Here is a 19,585-nt window from a genome sequence, read left to right on the forward strand (position 1 = left end):
CAGATCTGTCCTGGAGGAAGTGCAGCCAGATGCTCCTTGGAAGCGAGAATGGCCAGACTTCGTCTCACCTACTTTGGTCATGTTGTCAGATGGGACCATTCCCTGGAGAAGGATGTCATGCTTGGTAGGGTGGAGGGTCGATGAAAGAGGGGAAGACCTTCAACGAGATGGAGTGGCTGCGATGATGGGCTCAAGTATAGCAGGGATCATGGGGCTGGCGCGAGATCAGGCAGTGTTTCATTCTGTTGTGCATGGGGTCACTGTGAGTCAGAAACGACTCGATGGCACCTAACAACAACAACAACAACAACATTCTAAGCTACTGACTTGTTGTTAGGTGCCGTCAAGTCGGACCTGACCCATAGCGACCCCTCCTTGGGTTTCCAAGGTGGTATGACTACAGAAGTAGATTGTCCAACCTTCCTTCCAAGGAGTGGTTGGTGCGTTTGAACTGCTAGCCTTCTGGTTAGCAGTCAAGTGCCTTAGGCACTATGCTACCAGAGCTACTGACTTAGACCTTCAAAATTAAAATAAACGAAAGTACTTACATGCTCTCATAAGTTCATAAACCTTAGGAGGGCATCCTTCAGGTTGTTCCATTCGATATCCCTTTTCCAGTAGATCATAGACCTGAGACAGGTCAATACCTGGATATGGTGACATTCCGTATGTAGCAATTTCCCAGAGCAGTACTCCAAAAGCTACATAAGGGATTAAAACCAAAAACTCAGTGTTTCTTTTCTGATTTGCATTTATTTTATGACATTCGGTAACTCCACTTTGAAAGTGTGGGTAACATTTACACATTGTTACAACAACATTATTACAGAATGACTTAGCCATCTAAGATGTCTACCAGAAGGAACAGCCTCGAGACCATTTTTTTTTTAAGTATGCCAATTTCCATTTTTATTTCTTTTACTATGATGAGGCAGAAAAAGCTATGAGCATAGAAAAGGTCTGGGGCATAATCAAACTCTTCTTAGGAGAGTGTTTCATCTATTTAATGAGCTATACAGTTGTACCTAAGCAATTAGAGGAAGTAAGACAAAAATGGATGCATTTAAACTCAGGTAAAATCCATGGCAAAAAAATAATAATAATAATAATTTGCCTGATTTTATAGCAGTTAGGTTATTTCTAAGACTGTGATTTCTGGTAAAAAGTGACTTATAACCTTGTAACTACTTTTTCCCCTGAATCTGTCTATTCATTGATGAATGTAAAACTGAAGGTAATCCATAAGAAAAAAGCAAGCAATTTAACAATTCAATTTTATAAAATGATGGTATCAAATAGGTTTTCTCAAAAAAAAATCATAAACAGATTAATTCTTGTAGTAAGCAGATAAACTTTGCTAAATACTATATAAAAAACTATTCTGTGACCAGTATAGGGGACATGTTATATTTTTTTTACTATTTCCTATTAACCTTCCCTTTCTTTCAGGCCATAGAGTTTGAATGAGGTTCCATTCAGTTAAGTGTTTGGAACATCTCAACACCTCAAACCAATATAGACAAGGAAAGACCTAAAAGACAGATGGAGCAAAAAAAAAAAGAACGGTTTCACCATACTCTGATGATATTGGTTGAGCCTCTAGTAAATCCACACCTGAAGCCAACTCTCCCTCTTAAAGCTCTTTTAGTTAATAAATTCCCTTTAAGCAGGAACCAATTTATTTGGTTTTTGGTATGGGAACTAAGGGTCCAGATGATATATACTGATTCATAACTCAAGCTAAAATCTTCCTTTATTAGTTCAAAGATAAAAAAAAAAAAAGGCAGCAATTAAAATATGCATATCCTGATCAGAATCAAGGTCAAAAACAATATTAATTCTTTTGTTTGTTCTCTTTCCTACTTGTGTTCTCCATGCCACCATTCTTTTTATGCTTCGTTTCAATCACAGCTGACTGTGTGGTGGAGAGAAAGGTACATTTTCTTCTTTCCAACCAAACCAAATCAAACACTGCCATCAAGTCGTGCCATCCACTCACTCATAGTGACCCCTCCTTGGGTTTCTGAGGCGGCATCGCTATGAAAGTAGACTGCCCAATCTTCAACAGTTTAATAAAACAGTGAGCAAGCACCTGTATTATTGGTATATCACTGAAACTTCTAACTCTATTCTTTCAATAGAGTATTTGATTATTTTTTCACAGAAATAAATAAATATCATACACATTAATGTGAAAGGAGACTTAGGACTGCTGAACAACTAAGTTATTTCTCATCTCAGAAAGGAGCCCTGGTGGCACAATGGTTAAGCATTCAGCTACTAACTGAAAGGTTGGCAGTTCAAACTTACCCAGTGGCTCTGTGGGAGAAAGGCCTGGTGATTTGCTTCCATAAAGATACCAGCCCAGAAAACCCTATGGGGTCACAATGAGCTGGAACTGACTTGATGACACCCAACAACAACATTTTCTCAGATGGGAATGCTGCTTTGGAAGGCCTTGCTGTCTCTCTCTGCTTCACTGACTCCTTTTATTATTACCATTGTTAATGTTTTTTTCTTTTCATTACAACTATTTCTTAATTAGCCCACAATCCAAATTTCAAGGCTTGTTCAGTCTCTCCTAAGTCATATTGCTTTTCAGGGCACTAGACGTAGTATCAGTTAACAAGGACAAATTTCTAGATGAAACTTTATCATGCGTATCTTGAAAAGATGCTACTCTCTGTGACAGGGTTTTGGAAACAAGCAAGAAAACATAAGTTGGAAAATAGGGAGTTTGGAGAGAGGATCCTGATGCAATGTAAGATCTAGGCTACAAGATTGTAAACGTGGGTACTTTTTTTTAATTGTGATTTGGGTGAAAGTTTACAGAGCAAATTCATTTTCTGTATAGCAGTTCTTATACATTTTATTTTATGACTTTGATTGCAGTGTTCATAATGTAACAGCTCTCTTCCCATTTCCTCCTGTTGTTATCTTTTCCCTATGTCCTTCTTTCCTATGCATTTCTGCCCTCTGAACTATCTCCCTGCACAGATACTGACCTTCTGATCTCTGAGGATTGACTGTTCTAAGAAGGATACCTACCTGGTGTAAATGTTCACTTTCTAGGCCTATCTATTGTTTGGCTGGAAGCCACGAGAGTGAGTTCAATTCCAGGCCTGAAGGGTGACGAGGGGCCATAGTCTTAGGGGTTTCACCAGTTTCTATCAGACCAGTAAGACTGGTCTTTTTATGATTTGGAGTTTTGTTCAATCTTTTTCTCCCACTCTATTCAGGATCTCCTGCACTGATCCCTTTTCAAGTGGTTGACAGCAATAGCTGGGCACCATCTAGTTCTTCTGGTCTCATGGTTACGTAGGTTGAGGTTCGCATGGTCCATTAGTCCTTTGGACTAATGGTTTCCATGCCTCTTTGGTTTTCTTCATTCTTCTTTGCTCCGGACAAGGAGAGACCAATTGTTGCATCTAGATGACCGTTTGACAACTTTTAAGACCTCAGTCACTACTCACCAGCCAGGTATAGTTTTATACATTTTTTCTGTGCTAAATGCCTAGCATAGTGCCTGGTAGATGTTGTTAGGTGCTGTCACATCAATTTTGACTCACAGTGACTTCATGTGACAGAGTTAGAACTATACCATAAGTCTTTCTAGACTATAATCTTTATGGAAGCTGAATGCCAGGTCTTTTAACAATGAAGCCACTGGTGGGGAAGGCTGTGGAACTGCCAACCTTTTGCTTCAGTTAAGCCAAGCACTTAGCTGTTTGTACCACCTGGGGTCCATGCTTGGTAGATAGTAGGTATTTAATACATGCTTACTGAATGACTGAAGGATGGATGGATATAAGGGCAAAAAATATTGAACATCTTTAAAAAACAAAAAAACAGAAGCTCTAAAGAATTTAGGGCATTTGTAAATAAAATAAAATAACACAGTCAGAAAAGTCCCTTGCAACCTTACCCCAGACGTCAGACTTGATTGAGAAGGTATTGTAGGCAAGACTCTCTGGTGCTGTCCACTTAATGGGAAATTTGGCTCCAGCATGAGCAGTATAGGTGTCTCCAGTCATCAATCTACTTAAGCCAAAGTCAGCCACTTTCACCACATGGTTTTCTCCCACTAAGCAGTTACGAGCAGCAAGATCTCTGCGGGGAACGAGGAAGGGAAATCCTAATATGATTCTATTCAGATGGTAACAAAAATGGTCGTGAATGCTTTATTCTCAGTTCTTTGTGCTAAAAGCAGAGTTGATAAGTAAGTGCTGACAGATATGGTAATATTTTATGACAACTGCTAACATGGTAGAAAGCCACTAATTATGTATCACTCAGCATTAATCATCAAGAGGAGGCTTTGTGATGTCAGAATAAAGTAGGCTTTATAAAATGGGTTCCCTATTTGTATGTATACTGGGATAGGTTTCAGAGGTGAGCAATAGATGTTTTCCTGGAAGGTTTTAAAATTCTTCACTAAGGCAAAAGCTGTTTTTAAACTAAAGCCACTACATGGAGCAAAAGGATCCTGGACACAGTGCTAGACAATTAAAAGAACAGCTTTTTGTTTCAAGGATAGCAAAGTCCCTACATTAATACCTTGATCAGAGTACAGGAGGTTTACAAGTTGAAAATGACATTATGATGGGCCCTGTGAAAGACTTGACAGAAAATTACTTTACTGAATCATCCGAAAATTTCTGGGAATGTTCTCCACACTCTTCCTTGTATTTAAGCAAGGTAGCTTCATTGTTAGTCATAGGCAGTAGTCAAGTTTACACACCTATGGATGAAATTCTTCTTTTCCAAGTACTCCATTGCAGAAGAGATCTGAGTGGCCATGTAGAGCAGTACGACTGCAGTCACCTCTTCTCGATTGCATTCTCGGAGATAATCAAGCAAGTTCCCATATGGCATGTACTCAGTCACGATGTAAAACGGTGGCTCCAAAGTACATACACCTAATAGGTCAAAAATAGAGCTTGTTTTAACAACATATATTCAAAGACTCTAAAGCATTTTGGCCAAGAGTAGTTTGATACCTTTTTAAGTCTAGCTCAGCAGTGATCGGTCTCCTCCTTGCTATCATATTCTCTGAAATTACTATAGCAAAAATTAAGAAGTTGGGTTACAAAGGAATCTCTGCTTCCATCATATAGTTCTTTGGTTTTTGAGTACTTGTCTGTTTAAGCAAAAGCAGAGTTACTTGTATAAGCTCCATAGAAGGCCAGGAAGACTGAAATTTATAGAGTTCTGTATGTCCACGATTGCTCTCCTTTACCACATGCTCATCTAAAAGTAACAGCCACTGTGGACATGCTGAAGACTGAAAGCCGGTGTGTAAGCACAGTCTATACTAAAGGTTTATAAAAAGATTTTAATTGTCTCCCTAGTCAAGAATTTCATTGATATATAGTAGATTCCTTGTACAAAGAACCATTAAGAAACTATCTCCTTTGGAATGGTTTGGCTCCTCTTGAATACCCCCCTAAAAAAACTGGCCCTACTTAAAAAAGTCAAAGATTTTTTGTAGGGCTTTGAACTGGCTTGAACCAGTTCTGTCATGGCCAATGCAGTGAAATTGGAACAGACTCAAATTTTTACAATTTGGGTGAAATGGTACAATAACTGGAACATGGAAAATTACAGGTCAAAACCCTAGAAAGGGAGACAATGAAGAGGTGTAGAAAGCCCTTTCAGGGTCCTGATGTCAGTGATTGGGTTACTGACAGGACTGTGGACAGCAACACACATTCAAAGGGGCACGGTAGGCAGCCATGAGCAGACCACCACTGTTTCCAACTCTGCCTGTCAAGAGATTTGGCTGCTATGTGATGTGCATGCTTCCCTTGTTTTCTGAGAGGCTGATTAAGTTTCTCGCAGGGTGTCAACCCATAATTTTTTTTGTTCCAGTTATCATTCCAGTTCACCCATATTTTATAAATTTGGGTCTGTTTGGTTTCACTTCGTCAGCCATGACCGAACCAGGATGAACAAGTTTCGAAGCCCTGTTTCTTTGTTTTCTGACCTGAACAGGTGAAAGCCAATCTATTAAAACCCCGGTTTGTAAAGGTAAACTGCTTGGCGTAGTCGTAACTACTCGATCTGTTTCAATGGCCCTTTGTTTATTGTCTCTTCCTTTTGTAAAAATATGGTCTTACATGTTGACAATTTTTGGTTTGAGGTATATTTTGAAGGCTTGTAAACTTTGAGTCTGTAGCAATTACCACAAACAGAGAGATTTTATGGGCAGTTTTATATCTTGAAATCAATCCAGGTCACTGTTCCTTGGGTGTAGTGACAACTATTTATTGAAGTAGATTCACTCTTGGAGCTGCTATCATGGTGATTCAAAAGAAGGATTTTGGTAACAAGGGGTTGAGGGACAGGGGTGAGGAAATCTATGGGTCTGGCAAGTTTCCTCACCTAATAGTTGTACCAGATTAGGATGCTTGATTTCCTTCATTACTGCAGCTTCTTTAAGGAACTCTTCCACCTCCATGGTATCTTCCTAAGAAGGGGGAGGGTAGGAGAAAAAAGGGAGAGGGATCAATCCCCATTTTTAATCATGTGAGTCCCCTCACCATCCTGAAACTTCAGCTTTAAAAGTAAAATAGAGTATCTTTTGACTACTTTAGCATATTACCTCAAGAAAATGTATCACAACCTAATATGCTTTACAGAAGTCTGACTAAGAAGGTGTGTGTCATGAAAGAAAATGTCCTCAAATTTCTCCAGAATTAAAACTGCAATAAAAATTAGCAGGGTGAACAAAACTCAAGTCCTGTCCTACAACCAACTGAAACATGGGAGACTTAGACTGGATAACTCAATTCCCTGATAATTTATTTTCCCAGATACTTCAACCTTTGAATATATGTTTGTCTCCCTGATTAGACCATAAGCTCCTTAAAAAAAAAAGTATATTTGCAATGCAAGACCTTGCAGATGTTTCACACTCAGAATATGCTTACTAAATGGCTTGCTAAACAGAACTGAATACTGCTTACAGATGAAAAGTAGCCCTTACAAAGAAGTGATATGCCAGAGCAATGCAGACTCTGGGAGAATCTTTAGAGAATGGAGTGAGTGACACTACCTGAAATTTGATAGCATGATACTTCAAGAGTGGCATTAGGAAAAATTTTTGTGAATGTTAAGAGCAAGAATTGATCTAATTGCAGGGAGAAGGCGGCAAGAGGTAAGGAACCAAAGGGCAGAAGAATAAAGGGAGAGTCCACGATTCACTGACAATGCAGGAGGAATTCTGTCCAGTAGGGGTCATTGTCAGAAAGCAAAACAGCCTATCACATTTTTCACAGATAATGTACTCACACATATAACATGCATAGAGCCCATAGGAAATGAAGGGGTTGCATGGTTTGGCAAAAACCATATAGCAAGCTTGTTATTTGCATAAAAATACTGTATTTTGCATTAATAATTTATAATTTGCTTTTAACCTCCCACTAAGATCTACATCCAGAGATGAATCTTTCCCACATGTGGATTTCAATGCATTGCAGTGAATAATTTGTCCCTGCCTTGTCAGCAGTGGCACTCGGGTTAATCATCATAATTTGCTGATGTGCTCGGCACCAGTGGGTGGAAAGTGTTCCAAAGTTAAACAAGGGTACACTGCTATTTCCAAGGGATTCAGCACAAAAGAAAAAGAAGCATGAGAACAAATTCTCAGCAACCCACCTTCAGTGTTTTCACAGCAACTGTAAGGCTGTATTTCTTCCAGACACCAACATAAACCTCTCCATACTGACCACCCCCAAGTTTGTGCTTCATGGTAATATCTGTTCGTTCCATTTCCCATTTGTCATGGATGGGGGACACACCATAGACTGTAGGCTTATTACACTTAGGTGCTGGGTAGTGCAATGTTGTCACCAGCCCATCAGCCACTGTGGAGTGATGGTGGACAAGCTCTGCCAAGGTGCTAAAGCGGCTTTCAGCAGTCACATAAACCTGGTGAGATAAGCAGGACAAATGCTAAACTTGAAAAGCTCAGGATTTAAAACACGTATTTCGCGGGCCTGAAAATATGAAGATAGGAGGTTATCTTATTGAGATAAATGAAAGAGTTAAATGGTGACGTGAAAGGAAACAAAGAACTTCAGTTTAATCTTATTTAAACCAGCTTTCCTGTACAAATCACTGGTTCTCCATACTACTACCACTTCTAAGGCAGGTCCTTTTCCAGAGCTTATAACATGCTATTACATATTCATAAAAATATCTATGTCCTAAAATTAGCATGATCATGGGGAAAAGATTCTAAGATATCTCTCTGGATCATCATGATCACTGGCCTTCAAGTATTTTAAGCAACAAGGCTATAGAACAGTAATATATAAAATAGTAGAGGAAAAGATGCTTTGTTTGAAGTAGACAAGAGGGGACTTGGACTATTGTAAAAGTTTATGAAATACTTCCTAAGAATCTTGCACACAGAATAATTTGAAAACTACTTATTTAATTTTTTTGGGGGGGGAGATTAGAGGAAGGGTATGAAAATACAGACAGTACCCAGGTTATGAACGTCCAACTTATACACAACCCATAGTTATGAACCAACCCCGTAAAACATATTAAAAATTCGAGGTACATAAAATGGCTCATAGTAACAAACAGGTGCTACTTTGCAACATGTATCAACACATTATTATTAATGTATTATTATGTTATAGATGTTTTAGTGTATCTGGAAGTGTTTCTTTAATGCTTTTTATTCATAGAAAGGTACACTATATACTATAAACTAAAACATTTGACTAACTGATGTTAGATATGACCATACCTGACTGCTCTGACTTACATATAAATTTGATTTAAAGAGATTTAGGAGTGGAACACGTTCTTAATCTGAGGATTACCTGTATTCACAAGATTGTGTAACATTAAACCAAAAGCCACACCTATTGCCATCAAGTTGATTCTGACTCACAGTGACCCTGTAAGACAGAATAGAACTGCCCCATAGGTTTCCAAGGCTGTAAATCTTTACAGAAGCAGATTGCCTCATCTCTCCCCCATAGCACGGCTGGAGGGTTCAAGCTACTAGCCTTTCAGTCAGCAGCTGAATGCTTAACCACTACGGTACCAGGACTCCAAAAAGAAACCACATAGCAATTAGAAGTCACTTTCCTATTCTCCCCCCACCCCCCAATCATTTTCTGGCAACCATTCACACTTTCACTTGACTTTACGTGTAGGAGATTCATCTATGGCAGGGGTCAGGAAATTTTTTTGTAAAGGGCCAGATAATAAATATTTTAGGTATGTGGGCCATGGCATCTTGAGCTCAACTACTCAACTCTGCTGTTGTAATCCAAAAGTATCCATAGACAATACATAAATGGATATGGCCGTGTTCCAATAAAATTTTATTTATAAAAGCAAGCAACTGGCAGGCCATAGTTTGCCATGACAGTGTTGTATGTAGCAGTACTCTATTCAATAATTTTTGTTGTGTATGAGATTCTGTTTTAGAAATACATCACAATTTATTAATGCATTCTTTAGTTTTTAAGACATTTGCATGTTTCCATTTTTTTGGCTATTAACAAATAATGCTGTTATGAACATTTTTGTACATATCTTCTGATACACATCCATACTCATTTCTGTTGGGTATATAACTAGAAGTAAAGCTGCAGAGTCTCTTACATTATTAGTTATCTGATTCTGTTTGATTCAATTAGAATACATACACTTTGTATGATGGTACAAAAGAGAAAAAGAACTAATAACTTGCTTGTTTCCTACTTTATACCAGCCACATGTTTTACAGAAATTATTTCATTGAATCTTCACAACAACACAATAAAGTGGAAATTAATTACAGATAGGAAAATTGAGGTTCATATAAGATAACAAAGTTAACAAGTGGGGAAGTTAGGAAGCAAATCAGGTCTGTTTGCTCCAAAGCCAGCGCTTTTCCCCTACTATACATATCCAAAAGAGAGTAGAGTGGGAGAGCTAGTTTAAACTAAATTTACTGTTCAATATGATAACTGACATAAACCTATGCTTTACAGTTTATAAAGTATAATGGTTTCATTCTAATACATCCATTCCAATATAGTTGGTCTTCCCAACATGTAAACTGTTAAATGACTGACTAATCTAATATATGTTAATGACTGACATTAGATTTAGAAGCCTAAATTTTTACTTAGTGAACTTTTTGATAGAGATTATTCTAATTTTCAAAAATACAAGGATAAATGAGAAATTCTATACAACATACTAGATGTGTATTTGTATATAGATGATGATTAAAACCGCTAACTTATAGCAGTTTTCCTTCATTTTTCAACTTCAAATCTAGGCTTATTAAAATTACTACTTTAATATGGCTTTAAATTTCTATTACCATATTCTTCTTAAAAGAGCAAACTCTCTGTAACATGTCAAACTGCCCAAATGTACAAAGTTAGAGAATATTCCATGTCAGATATAAACACTATTTTTCACTTTAGTTACTCTGAGTTTTGTTTCTACAGAGCATCCAGTCCACATCTAGAAGTGCTTACTCGTAAGTCTTACCTTGCCATCAGTGGTAGTATTGATCCTGTAGTGATACACGCGCCCCTCATACCTGAGCGAGATAGAGAGCTGCCCAGGGCTGCTCTCACTTTCTCGCACCAGGAAACTGCCATTGATTAGACTACTCAGTAGATACTCTGCTGCACTGCGTGACACAGGTCCATGGTACCAAGAATGTTTTTCCAGGCTGTTCACTGGGGTGATGTAGTTGCTTGGCACCCAACCCTGTCCATTCTTAGAGCGAACTTCACTCCATTCGCCGTTCTGGTTATAACCAAGGACTCGTAGCTTTTCACCTAGTCATGAGGGCATCACAGAATGAAAGAAGAGATGTTAAGACTGTATTTCAAATAGAGGGAGTCTATTGTCAAACTTAAAACTTGTTGAAAAATTAATCAAGTACTTTCATACAATTTTTTTTCCCCCAACAGTGAACACAAACTTGGCTGATATCCTGACTGATTGCTTTTGCTTATAACTTAAAAACTATGGAAGTATAGTCAGAAATGGTTTTCTGACTTCTATCACAGGTTTAGTGCCTAAGGCATCTAACTGCTAACCAGAAGGCTTGTGGTTCAAACTCACCAGCCACTCCCCGGAAGGAAGACTAGGCAATCTACTTCTGTAGAGATACTGCCTCGGAAACCCAAGGAGGTATTGCTATGAGTTGGAATCAAGTGGATGGCAGTGAGTTTGGTTTTTTTTTAACAAAAGGAAACTTCTGTGTATAGTACTAAGGTGGCATACACAGAAAGGTTACTTAAATGGCTGGAAAATGGCACAGTGTTCACCCTTCAAAAGAAAAATAAATTATTTTTTTTCCTTAGTGTTTATCAAGGAATGTGTGTTACATGTAGTTCAATGCTAAAGACAATAAAAGATTAAACATAAGGCAAGTGAAATTGAAGTTACTTCTAAATTTCATTTGGTACCAATGAAACAAAAATAATATAAAAAAAAGGGGGGGGGGAGGTACAAGTAAAAACCGAAAGGCCACAGAGCTTTAAGCAATGTTTTCAGGGGTTGGGGTGTGGCCAATGAAGACTCCCAAACCACAATCTTTTCCAGGACTCAAGTTTTAAAATAGTTGTACTTTTCCAATTTCCCCATGAAGAATGAATCATTCTTAGGCATTCTTCTAAAATTAGTGTGGAAAAGGAAGCTGACTCTGAAATTGGAACCCAAGACCCAAGTTACTCAGAGTATCTTGTTCTTAATGTCAGTGTCCTTGATTTATCTATTAAAATTGTGAATATCAAGTTTAGACTCCCTCAACATTCATCTTGCCCTTTTATTTGCAGCCCAGATTAGAAATTCTTTGGCAAAACAGGGATTGTGGAACAGACATCATTAGTAATGAGTGACAATCAAAAGAGCTTCACCTGATGGGTTTAGGCCCCTATCCCTGAGAAATACAAACATTTCTACAGAGTTTATACTTAGTGTAAGACAGCAGAAAGAAGCCAAGTCAATGAAAAGCACATGGCTCAATAGTTATGAGGCAAAGGCTATTGAGGGAAAACTCAAAATCATTACTCACACAGCCACCTAACTTTTTCGGTAGCCTACAGAAATGTTTGTCATAGGCTAACATTAGATTACCCCTTGCTATCTGACTCTAGACACTCAATGAGAAAAAAAAACCCACAAACTTGCACACACACATATACACAAATGTATATACACAAATATGCCTACACATACACACATAGGAGTACATGTGGTATGGTGGTAGATATGCACAGGTACACAAACACTTCCCATCCATATTTACAAGAAAAATAAAAAAGAATTTTAAGAGTGCTGCTGGAAAAGCTGAAAAAAAAAAATCAATGTTGCTCTGAGCTTTTCTCTATTAGCCACAAGAATTAGAGGACTATTAAATCCTATATTATTTTGCTTCTGTACAAAGAATTGGTAATGACAGGCCATCATAATTAGGATACAAACAGTCTCAGTTTTTCATTTGTTTTACTCTCTTTTTGGCGTTTATGAGAGGAATTTTCTTCTCTGGAAGTTCTGAGTCCCATGGAAATCGACAGGAGTATAACTAGTAGGACACAAACATTGGCCCTATCAGCAAAGGAAGTTTGGGGAAAATGTTTTTAAATCAAGCAAAATATGATCTTTAAAGAAGAAATTCAATACTGCTATTTTGTTTATAAAATCTATTTCCTGCCTCTTGACAGAAAACAGCTTTTACGTGACATCATTTTATATCAATGAGAACCTGATTTAAAGAGCTGGCAGTTCATGTGTTTTAAGAGAAATCAGTGCTGACCATAAGGTGAAGGGAATGCCACTCTTTGAGCTGCACACTCGTGGTTGCTATAACTGGTAAATAAGGAATCAACAAATTTTCTTTATTTTATGTTTCCTTGATGACTAAGCTATCCTGGAAAATACTGACAAGAAAATTATACCTAGAAAAGAAAGTTCTGAGGCATCACTTGACAAATTTCTCCATGGAAGTACCACTTAAGGTATAAAAAGTATGTTATATCCCAAAGAACACAGTATAACATTTCTTTGAGGTCCTTTGTTTTATCCTAAAACTTCATGTAAAATTTTCCTTCATCTCCATAGACACATGCTCACACATCTATCATCACCACATCACCCCAAAAACTACCTGAAATCACTAAGTAAAATTGACACCATGAGATAATGCACTTTATTTTTCCTATGCTTTTAAAAATTCCTGGCACACGCATACATGCAAGCACACCCATTCTGGGGCATATGTATACCCTAGAGGAATGTAGTTTTAAGGATTTCTGTTTTTGATGAATCTGCTTGGATTAAAAAAAAAAAAAAAAGCCCATAAATAAAAAAAAAAAAATTCTATGTATGTAACATTCCTTGAATGAAGGCCTGTCCTCTTAATTTGGTATAGCCACTCATATTTAATACCTGACTCTGAATCTTAATAAAAGGTATCTGTTGGACAATAATCATCTGAGTTACAATTGTAGTTAGTTCAAAGTTATCTTGAAATACATTTTTGTCCCATTAGGAGGCTTTCAAAGGTCCGAAAGGAAAAACAAGTTTAGGCCAACTAATCTAATTCATGTACACAATGAGTATGTCCCCATCTTTGTTCAAAAATTCAAGAATGGGGGATTTTACTTGGTTATGTTCTTAATGTTCCTTTTTACCTTTATCAATGAAATAAACTAGTAATCTCTTGAGGGCATACTATAGTAGAAACTCCTGCTACATTTCCTTTGATTCACCCATATAAACACAAATGATAAATATTTAAGTTGTCTAGGCCACTGCTACTTGAAGTTGGACCTCAAGAAGATAAAAAATCTTGTACCAGAATGTGAATCACTGCACTACTTTCTTCATGTGTAAAGTCTTGCCTCCAAAATGAAAATGTCAGCTGAACTAAGTATAAATATTGTGCTTAGTGATGTAGGTGATTTATACTTTATATGCAAGCTCTTAATTTCATTGCAAACTGTTAAACTGTTCTCTGAGAAGCAGTCAGTCCACTAACAAAACTTTGAATAGCACTGGTGTCTGACATGACTCAGCCACAGTTCAATTAGAACAAATATATACTAAGTCTTACCTGTGTGGTAGATGAATGCTAGCATACTACATATAGCACTGAATTATGACAAGGAGTAGCATTTATATATATATTGCATGTTGTTTTTTGTAAGGTACTTTATCTCATTTTATCCTTAAACTCTATAGAGTAGAAAAAGTGGTATGATTCCATACACATGCCAAAAAGGACAATGAACTGAAAATGTCTGGGCCAAAATGACCTACCTAATTTTAGTTAGTGGCTGAATCCAAAACAGGCCCTTTATTTCTTGACCACTAATGAAAACTGAAAAGTGAGAGGATGTTACATAGAAGCCTTACCTTTAGTGATGCTGAGTGTGTTATCACCACTTGCTACAAAATCATAAAGTGCAACAAAGAGATTAGGGTCACTCTCAGTGGCTCCGAGCAAGTTCTCCTTGGAGCTCCACCTGATGGCTTCATTCAATGCCTGGGATTCAACATCACAACCATAGGGGCGGTGCAAGGCTTCTGAAAGACATAAAAGGGGAAAGGAATTCACAGTAGCTTTAACACTTGAAACCTCACTCGGATTTAATACACACACACATTTTAGCTGCTGGGATATACTGACAGTTGCAGGGCAGGGCATAACTATGTTATTTGTGGAGTTGTGAAGAATGAGCAAAAGGCAATGTCATCTTACCATTTTCCAATATGTAACCTATTGACATCCAAAGCATGCGGAAGAAGTCCACATGGTAAAACATAACAAGACAGAGGAAGAATACCAAATCAGAGTTTAGCCCTGATTTGTATGTATACGTAAAAATCAGCAATTCGTGAATAGGAAAAGCAGAGTTTTCTCAATATGAGAAAAGGAAAAAGAAATCCTATAAAAGGCTAATATAATAGCTTTATAAAACAACAGGATATTTTGTTATTAAAATATTTTGATATTTTGTTATGTATTTAAAGAAAGTTTTGCTTTATAAGTTCTCCCAAACCACTCTTCTTACTCTCTGCATATAAAGCAAATAGGTACATATTATGTGTAAATCCAGACGCTTCACTTACATATGGAAAAGGACTATAGAAATAGTACTTCTAAAATAAAATCCTAAAATTACCTGCTAAAAAAAATAGAAATATATGTTTTGGTTTAATATAAGACATTCGTGGCATTCCAAAATTATCTTATGTTACCATGCACAATCTGTAATACTATCAGTTTGCAATTGTTTATTGCTTTAATGACAAAATTTCTTACCTACTTTCCGGGGCAGTGGATTTTTTTGTAAAATATCAATAACTTAATTGAAGTTTCCAGAAAATAGCATCATCAATGGACATTTATGAAGTTCTTCCATGTGCAGTGGGGTAAACACCTTGTAAGACCAGGTTTCCTCCTCAAGGCTTTACAGTTCCTAAATTTATTCATATTATACAAACAGGTGATCCCCATGCCATCTTAGTTAAAGATCACCTGGTTCTCACTGCCCCGTCCATATTACAAGAAACACACTGTTCTTTCAGTAGTGATTTCCTTGATCATTAGGGCTGCTTTTAATGGTTTTCTGCCAAGACGAATAATTCCACTGCCTATGTCACATAATGACACATTTCTATTCCCTCTCCCTCCTTCCCTCCAATCATATTTAACTTAAAATTGTTTGTTTGTTTTTTAATCATATTTGAAGGGAAGAAGTCCTTAAATCCATGGTGTTACTTCTTTTCAAATCCAGCCCCTCCTTTTCATCCCTATTGGCAATGCCTTAGTTTAGATGTCCATCATCTCTCACCTGGACTATTGCCTCCAGTCTTGTCTCCCTCAAATCCATCCTCCACACAGCTGGCAAAGTGATCTATTTAAAACAAAAATTCGACCATGTCACTCTTCTTATGACTCTTCAGTAGTTCACCATCAAGCTAAAAACTCCATGTAGCCTTCAAGGCCTTTCATGATCAGATCTCTGCCTATTCTCTAGCTCCACCTGTCTCTGCTTCACACCTCAAATTTTAAATGTTAACAGACATCATGCTGCTTCCCACCTTTTTCCTTTGTTCACACAGTTATGTCCACCTGTGGTGGGTTCTTGCCTCATCCTTCTTTTGACTGGCTTGACTGGATAATTTCTATTCAACACTCAGCTCCAATGTAACTGCCCCTAAAAAGTTTCACATGCTCCTATCTTTGCTCTCTAAAGCAATACACTTAGCACATCAATATCCCTATTTATCTTTAGGTATATAATATCCTCTATTACTATTTGTTTACCAACCTTCACAGCATATTCCTTGGGAGTAAGAACTAAGAACTTTTTTCCTCTTTCCTCCTAATTCAAGTTACGTAATATATGTTCAGTAACTGTGGTTAAATGAATGACCAAGTTGCACAAAAAATATGAGAGACAGGAAACAATGAGACATATTTTAACCTTAAAAATCCCAATAACCCATGTTTTAAAAATGGATTCCTAACTGTCCACATGATTTAGAAATTTCTGTTGTGGGTTGGATCTCTAATTCTCCTAATAGTTTGTTTCACTTCATCATATTTCTTCCTGCTCTTAAAAGGAATCCTTCTGTTTAAGGCTAGCTGGAGCCCACATGCTGACGTGGGTAAGGGGAGGAATATACAGAAAGAGTCTGTGACCACCAGAATAACATTAGGAAATGGGAGGACACCAAATTGTGCACATAAGAGATAGACGACAGATGCTAATATCAACCACTGTGTCCACAATACTGCATTACCATCAACACCCAGCACCAGGCTACAGATAAACACATAAATGCCTGAGAGGATCAGATGGGGATCAGTGAACAGGAGTATACTCAGCTGAGGCTAATCTTGCACAGACACCAGTGATACAAAATACCTGCAATCCTTACAGAAACAACAGAAGACAGACACAGAGTAATCTCTCACAGACACCCAGACACTATGGGAGAGAGATCCAATAGATCTACTATCTCAGGACCACAGTACTGAGGGACACCAGACTCAACTGGCACAATAAAATACATAAAAGCCTTGTTCCTCATCCTACATTGGTGAGTAGCGACTAGGGTCTTAAAAGCTTTCATGCGACCATCTAAGACACAGCTAATGGTCTCCTAGTGTTGGAAGCAAAGAAGAATGCAAAAAACACAAGGGCATTTGGAAGCAATCAGCCCTAGGACATGATAGGTCTGGTCCTCGAGACCAGAAGAACTAGATGGTGCCTGGCTGCCAATGCCAACCACTCAGGAAAAGATCAAATCTGGAGATCCTGGATAGAGTGGGAAGAAAAATGTGGAACAAAATCTGAAAACTCAACAATGATTAGAATTACTGGTCAGATGGAGTCTGATGAGACCCCCAATACTATGGCCCTGGAATACATTCTGCGCCTGGAATAAAACTCACTCCCAGGGGCTGGCTGTCAGCCTAATAGTTAACAAGATGTACATGCAGACCACTCAACCCAGGATGATGCACCCACACACTCCATGGAAATACATCCCTTAGAGCAATAGACCACAGGGCACCAGAGGGGCAACATTCACATGGAGGAAATGAAGGACAAACAGGAGTGCATAACTGTGAGGGGCACAGAGGGGGGGGGGTTACTGGGCAGGGAGGGGAGAAGACTGGGTTAGGGTTGGGCATGATAAATGGGGAGTGAAACTAAATGTACACGTATCATTGAATTTAAAACAAACTCTTAAAATAAAAAATAAAAAGGAATCCCTCTTTAAAATTTCACATTTAACTAAATTTTGTTTTGTATTAAGAATATTATGACAAATCTACAGACATGTCCAGATGTTCTGAAAAGTTAATTTAAAACAGGCATCATGTTATCCTTGTTTAAATGTAGAGTTAAAGTGAATGGAAACAGTTAATAAGATAACCAATTCAAGATTATCATACAAACAAAATTATAACATGAAACATTCTTCAAACTGGTCACATGTATTATATTTAAAAAGTATCTACTCTAGCAAAATTTCCATTGGGCTACAAAATGCCAACCCTTTACTAAAGTGAAAGATTGGCCAAAAAGAATTACAATGACTATCTATAATACCTATTAATCCTATACTGAATATCCCATGATCCACACCGATAAATGTTCCATGATGATGACTCTTTAACGATTATCAAAAAGATCAAGTACATTTCATTCCTTTTAGATAGGTTAAAGTCCTCCTTGTGCCATAGTGCCTAAGGCATTTGATTGCTAACCAGGAGGCTGGTAGTTCAAACACATTTTTTGTACCTTCAATGACCAATCTAGACATTACATTAAGCAAATGCTGAAGTCAACTCTTAAACCCTCATCAGACCAAAAAAAAAAAAAAAAAAAGTCTAATGCCATACATTTATATCTTACTTTGTGAATTCCACCAAACCAAACAAACCAAACTCACTGCCATCGAGTCACTAGGCACTGTGGTAAGCTTTAGAACATAAAGATTATAAACTATTGATAACACTGTTTGGACTTAACATACAAAATTATTTGAGCAGAATTCCCCATCTCAGTTAAATGGTACTCTACGTTTCCAAGCCTTCAGGCCAAAAACCTTGGAATCATTCATGATTCTTTTCCAGCTTTCATATACTTCACCAAGAAATTCTATTGGCACTACTTTCAAAAATATGTCAGGAATCTATCCATTTCTCACTCTCTCCACTATTACCACCCTGTCACCGCCAGCATGTCTCACCTAGATTATTTCACTAGACTCCTAACTCATCTCCATGCTTCCATCCTTGATCTATATCATCTATTCTTAACATAGTAGCATAGCTTCTAAAGCATAGTAGCTTTTAAAGTGTAAGTCGGATCATATTATTCCTCTATTCAAAACTCTTCAATGGCTCCTTACCTTACTCAGAGTAAAAACTTAAAGTTCTTACAAGGACGTATGAGACCTACACAACCTGTCTTGCCTAATTCATCTCCTAGTACTCTTTCCTCTAGCTTACCTCATTTTGACTGTTGGCTTCCCTGCTGTTGCAAGAATATGCCAGGTGTACTTCTGCCTCAGGACCTTTGCACTGACTTTTCTTTCAGCCTTAAGCATTCTTCCCCAAGACATCTGCATGGCATTTCACTCAAATGTTACCCTCTAAGTACAATATTCCCTGACTATCCTATTTTTAAATATATGTATTCCTCACATTCTCACATTGCCCACATTCCATCTCATGCTTTATTTCCCTCCATAGCTTTATTATCCTCATACATACTACATTATTTACTTATTATATTCATGTATAATATCTAACCCTCCGTACTAGAATGTAAGTGTTACAAGGAAGGGATTTTTGTCAGTTTCCTTCACTGATTAATCAAGCACCCAGAACAGTGCCTATGTTCTGCTCTTAAAAAAGGTATGTTGAATGAGAATGTCCATTGCTATATATCTGAGTGATATACTCATAGAACGATGCAATGAGAAAACAATATAAAAGAAAACTCTGTAGTCAGCAGATAAGGCATTAAATTTGGATAAGTACTGATGGCAGCAGAGTGACAGAGTGACAGTC

At 37.6% G+C, this 19,585-nt stretch overlaps 1 protein-coding gene across 1 annotated transcript in view; it reads right to left on the reverse strand.

Annotated features, from left to right (window-relative positions):
• The window catches only part of ABL2 (ABL proto-oncogene 2, non-receptor tyrosine kinase), a 167,471-nt gene that overhangs the window by 10,449 nt on the left and 137,437 nt on the right, over positions 1 to 19,585 (reverse strand). The window contains exons 2-9 of the mRNA XM_007937623.1: positions 15,843 to 15,905; positions 14,401 to 14,571; positions 10,519 to 10,814; positions 7,663 to 7,935; positions 6,385 to 6,469; positions 4,742 to 4,919; positions 3,926 to 4,110; positions 549 to 701 (exon numbers count right to left, since the gene is read on the reverse strand). Of these exons, the coding sequence (XP_007935814.1) occupies positions 549 to 701; positions 3,926 to 4,110; positions 4,742 to 4,919; positions 6,385 to 6,469; positions 7,663 to 7,935; positions 10,519 to 10,814; positions 14,401 to 14,571; positions 15,843 to 15,905 (1,404 nt within the window). The remainder of the gene's footprint in view (positions 1 to 548; positions 702 to 3,925; positions 4,111 to 4,741; positions 4,920 to 6,384; positions 6,470 to 7,662; positions 7,936 to 10,518; positions 10,815 to 14,400; positions 14,572 to 15,842; positions 15,906 to 19,585) is intronic.

Source organism: Orycteropus afer, unplaced genomic scaffold (genome assembly GCF_000298275.1).
Source record: "Orycteropus afer afer isolate SDZICR_OR568_19922 unplaced genomic scaffold, OryAfe1.0 scaffold00043, whole genome shotgun sequence".
NCBI lineage: Eukaryota > Metazoa > Chordata > Mammalia > Tubulidentata > Orycteropodidae > Orycteropus > Orycteropus afer.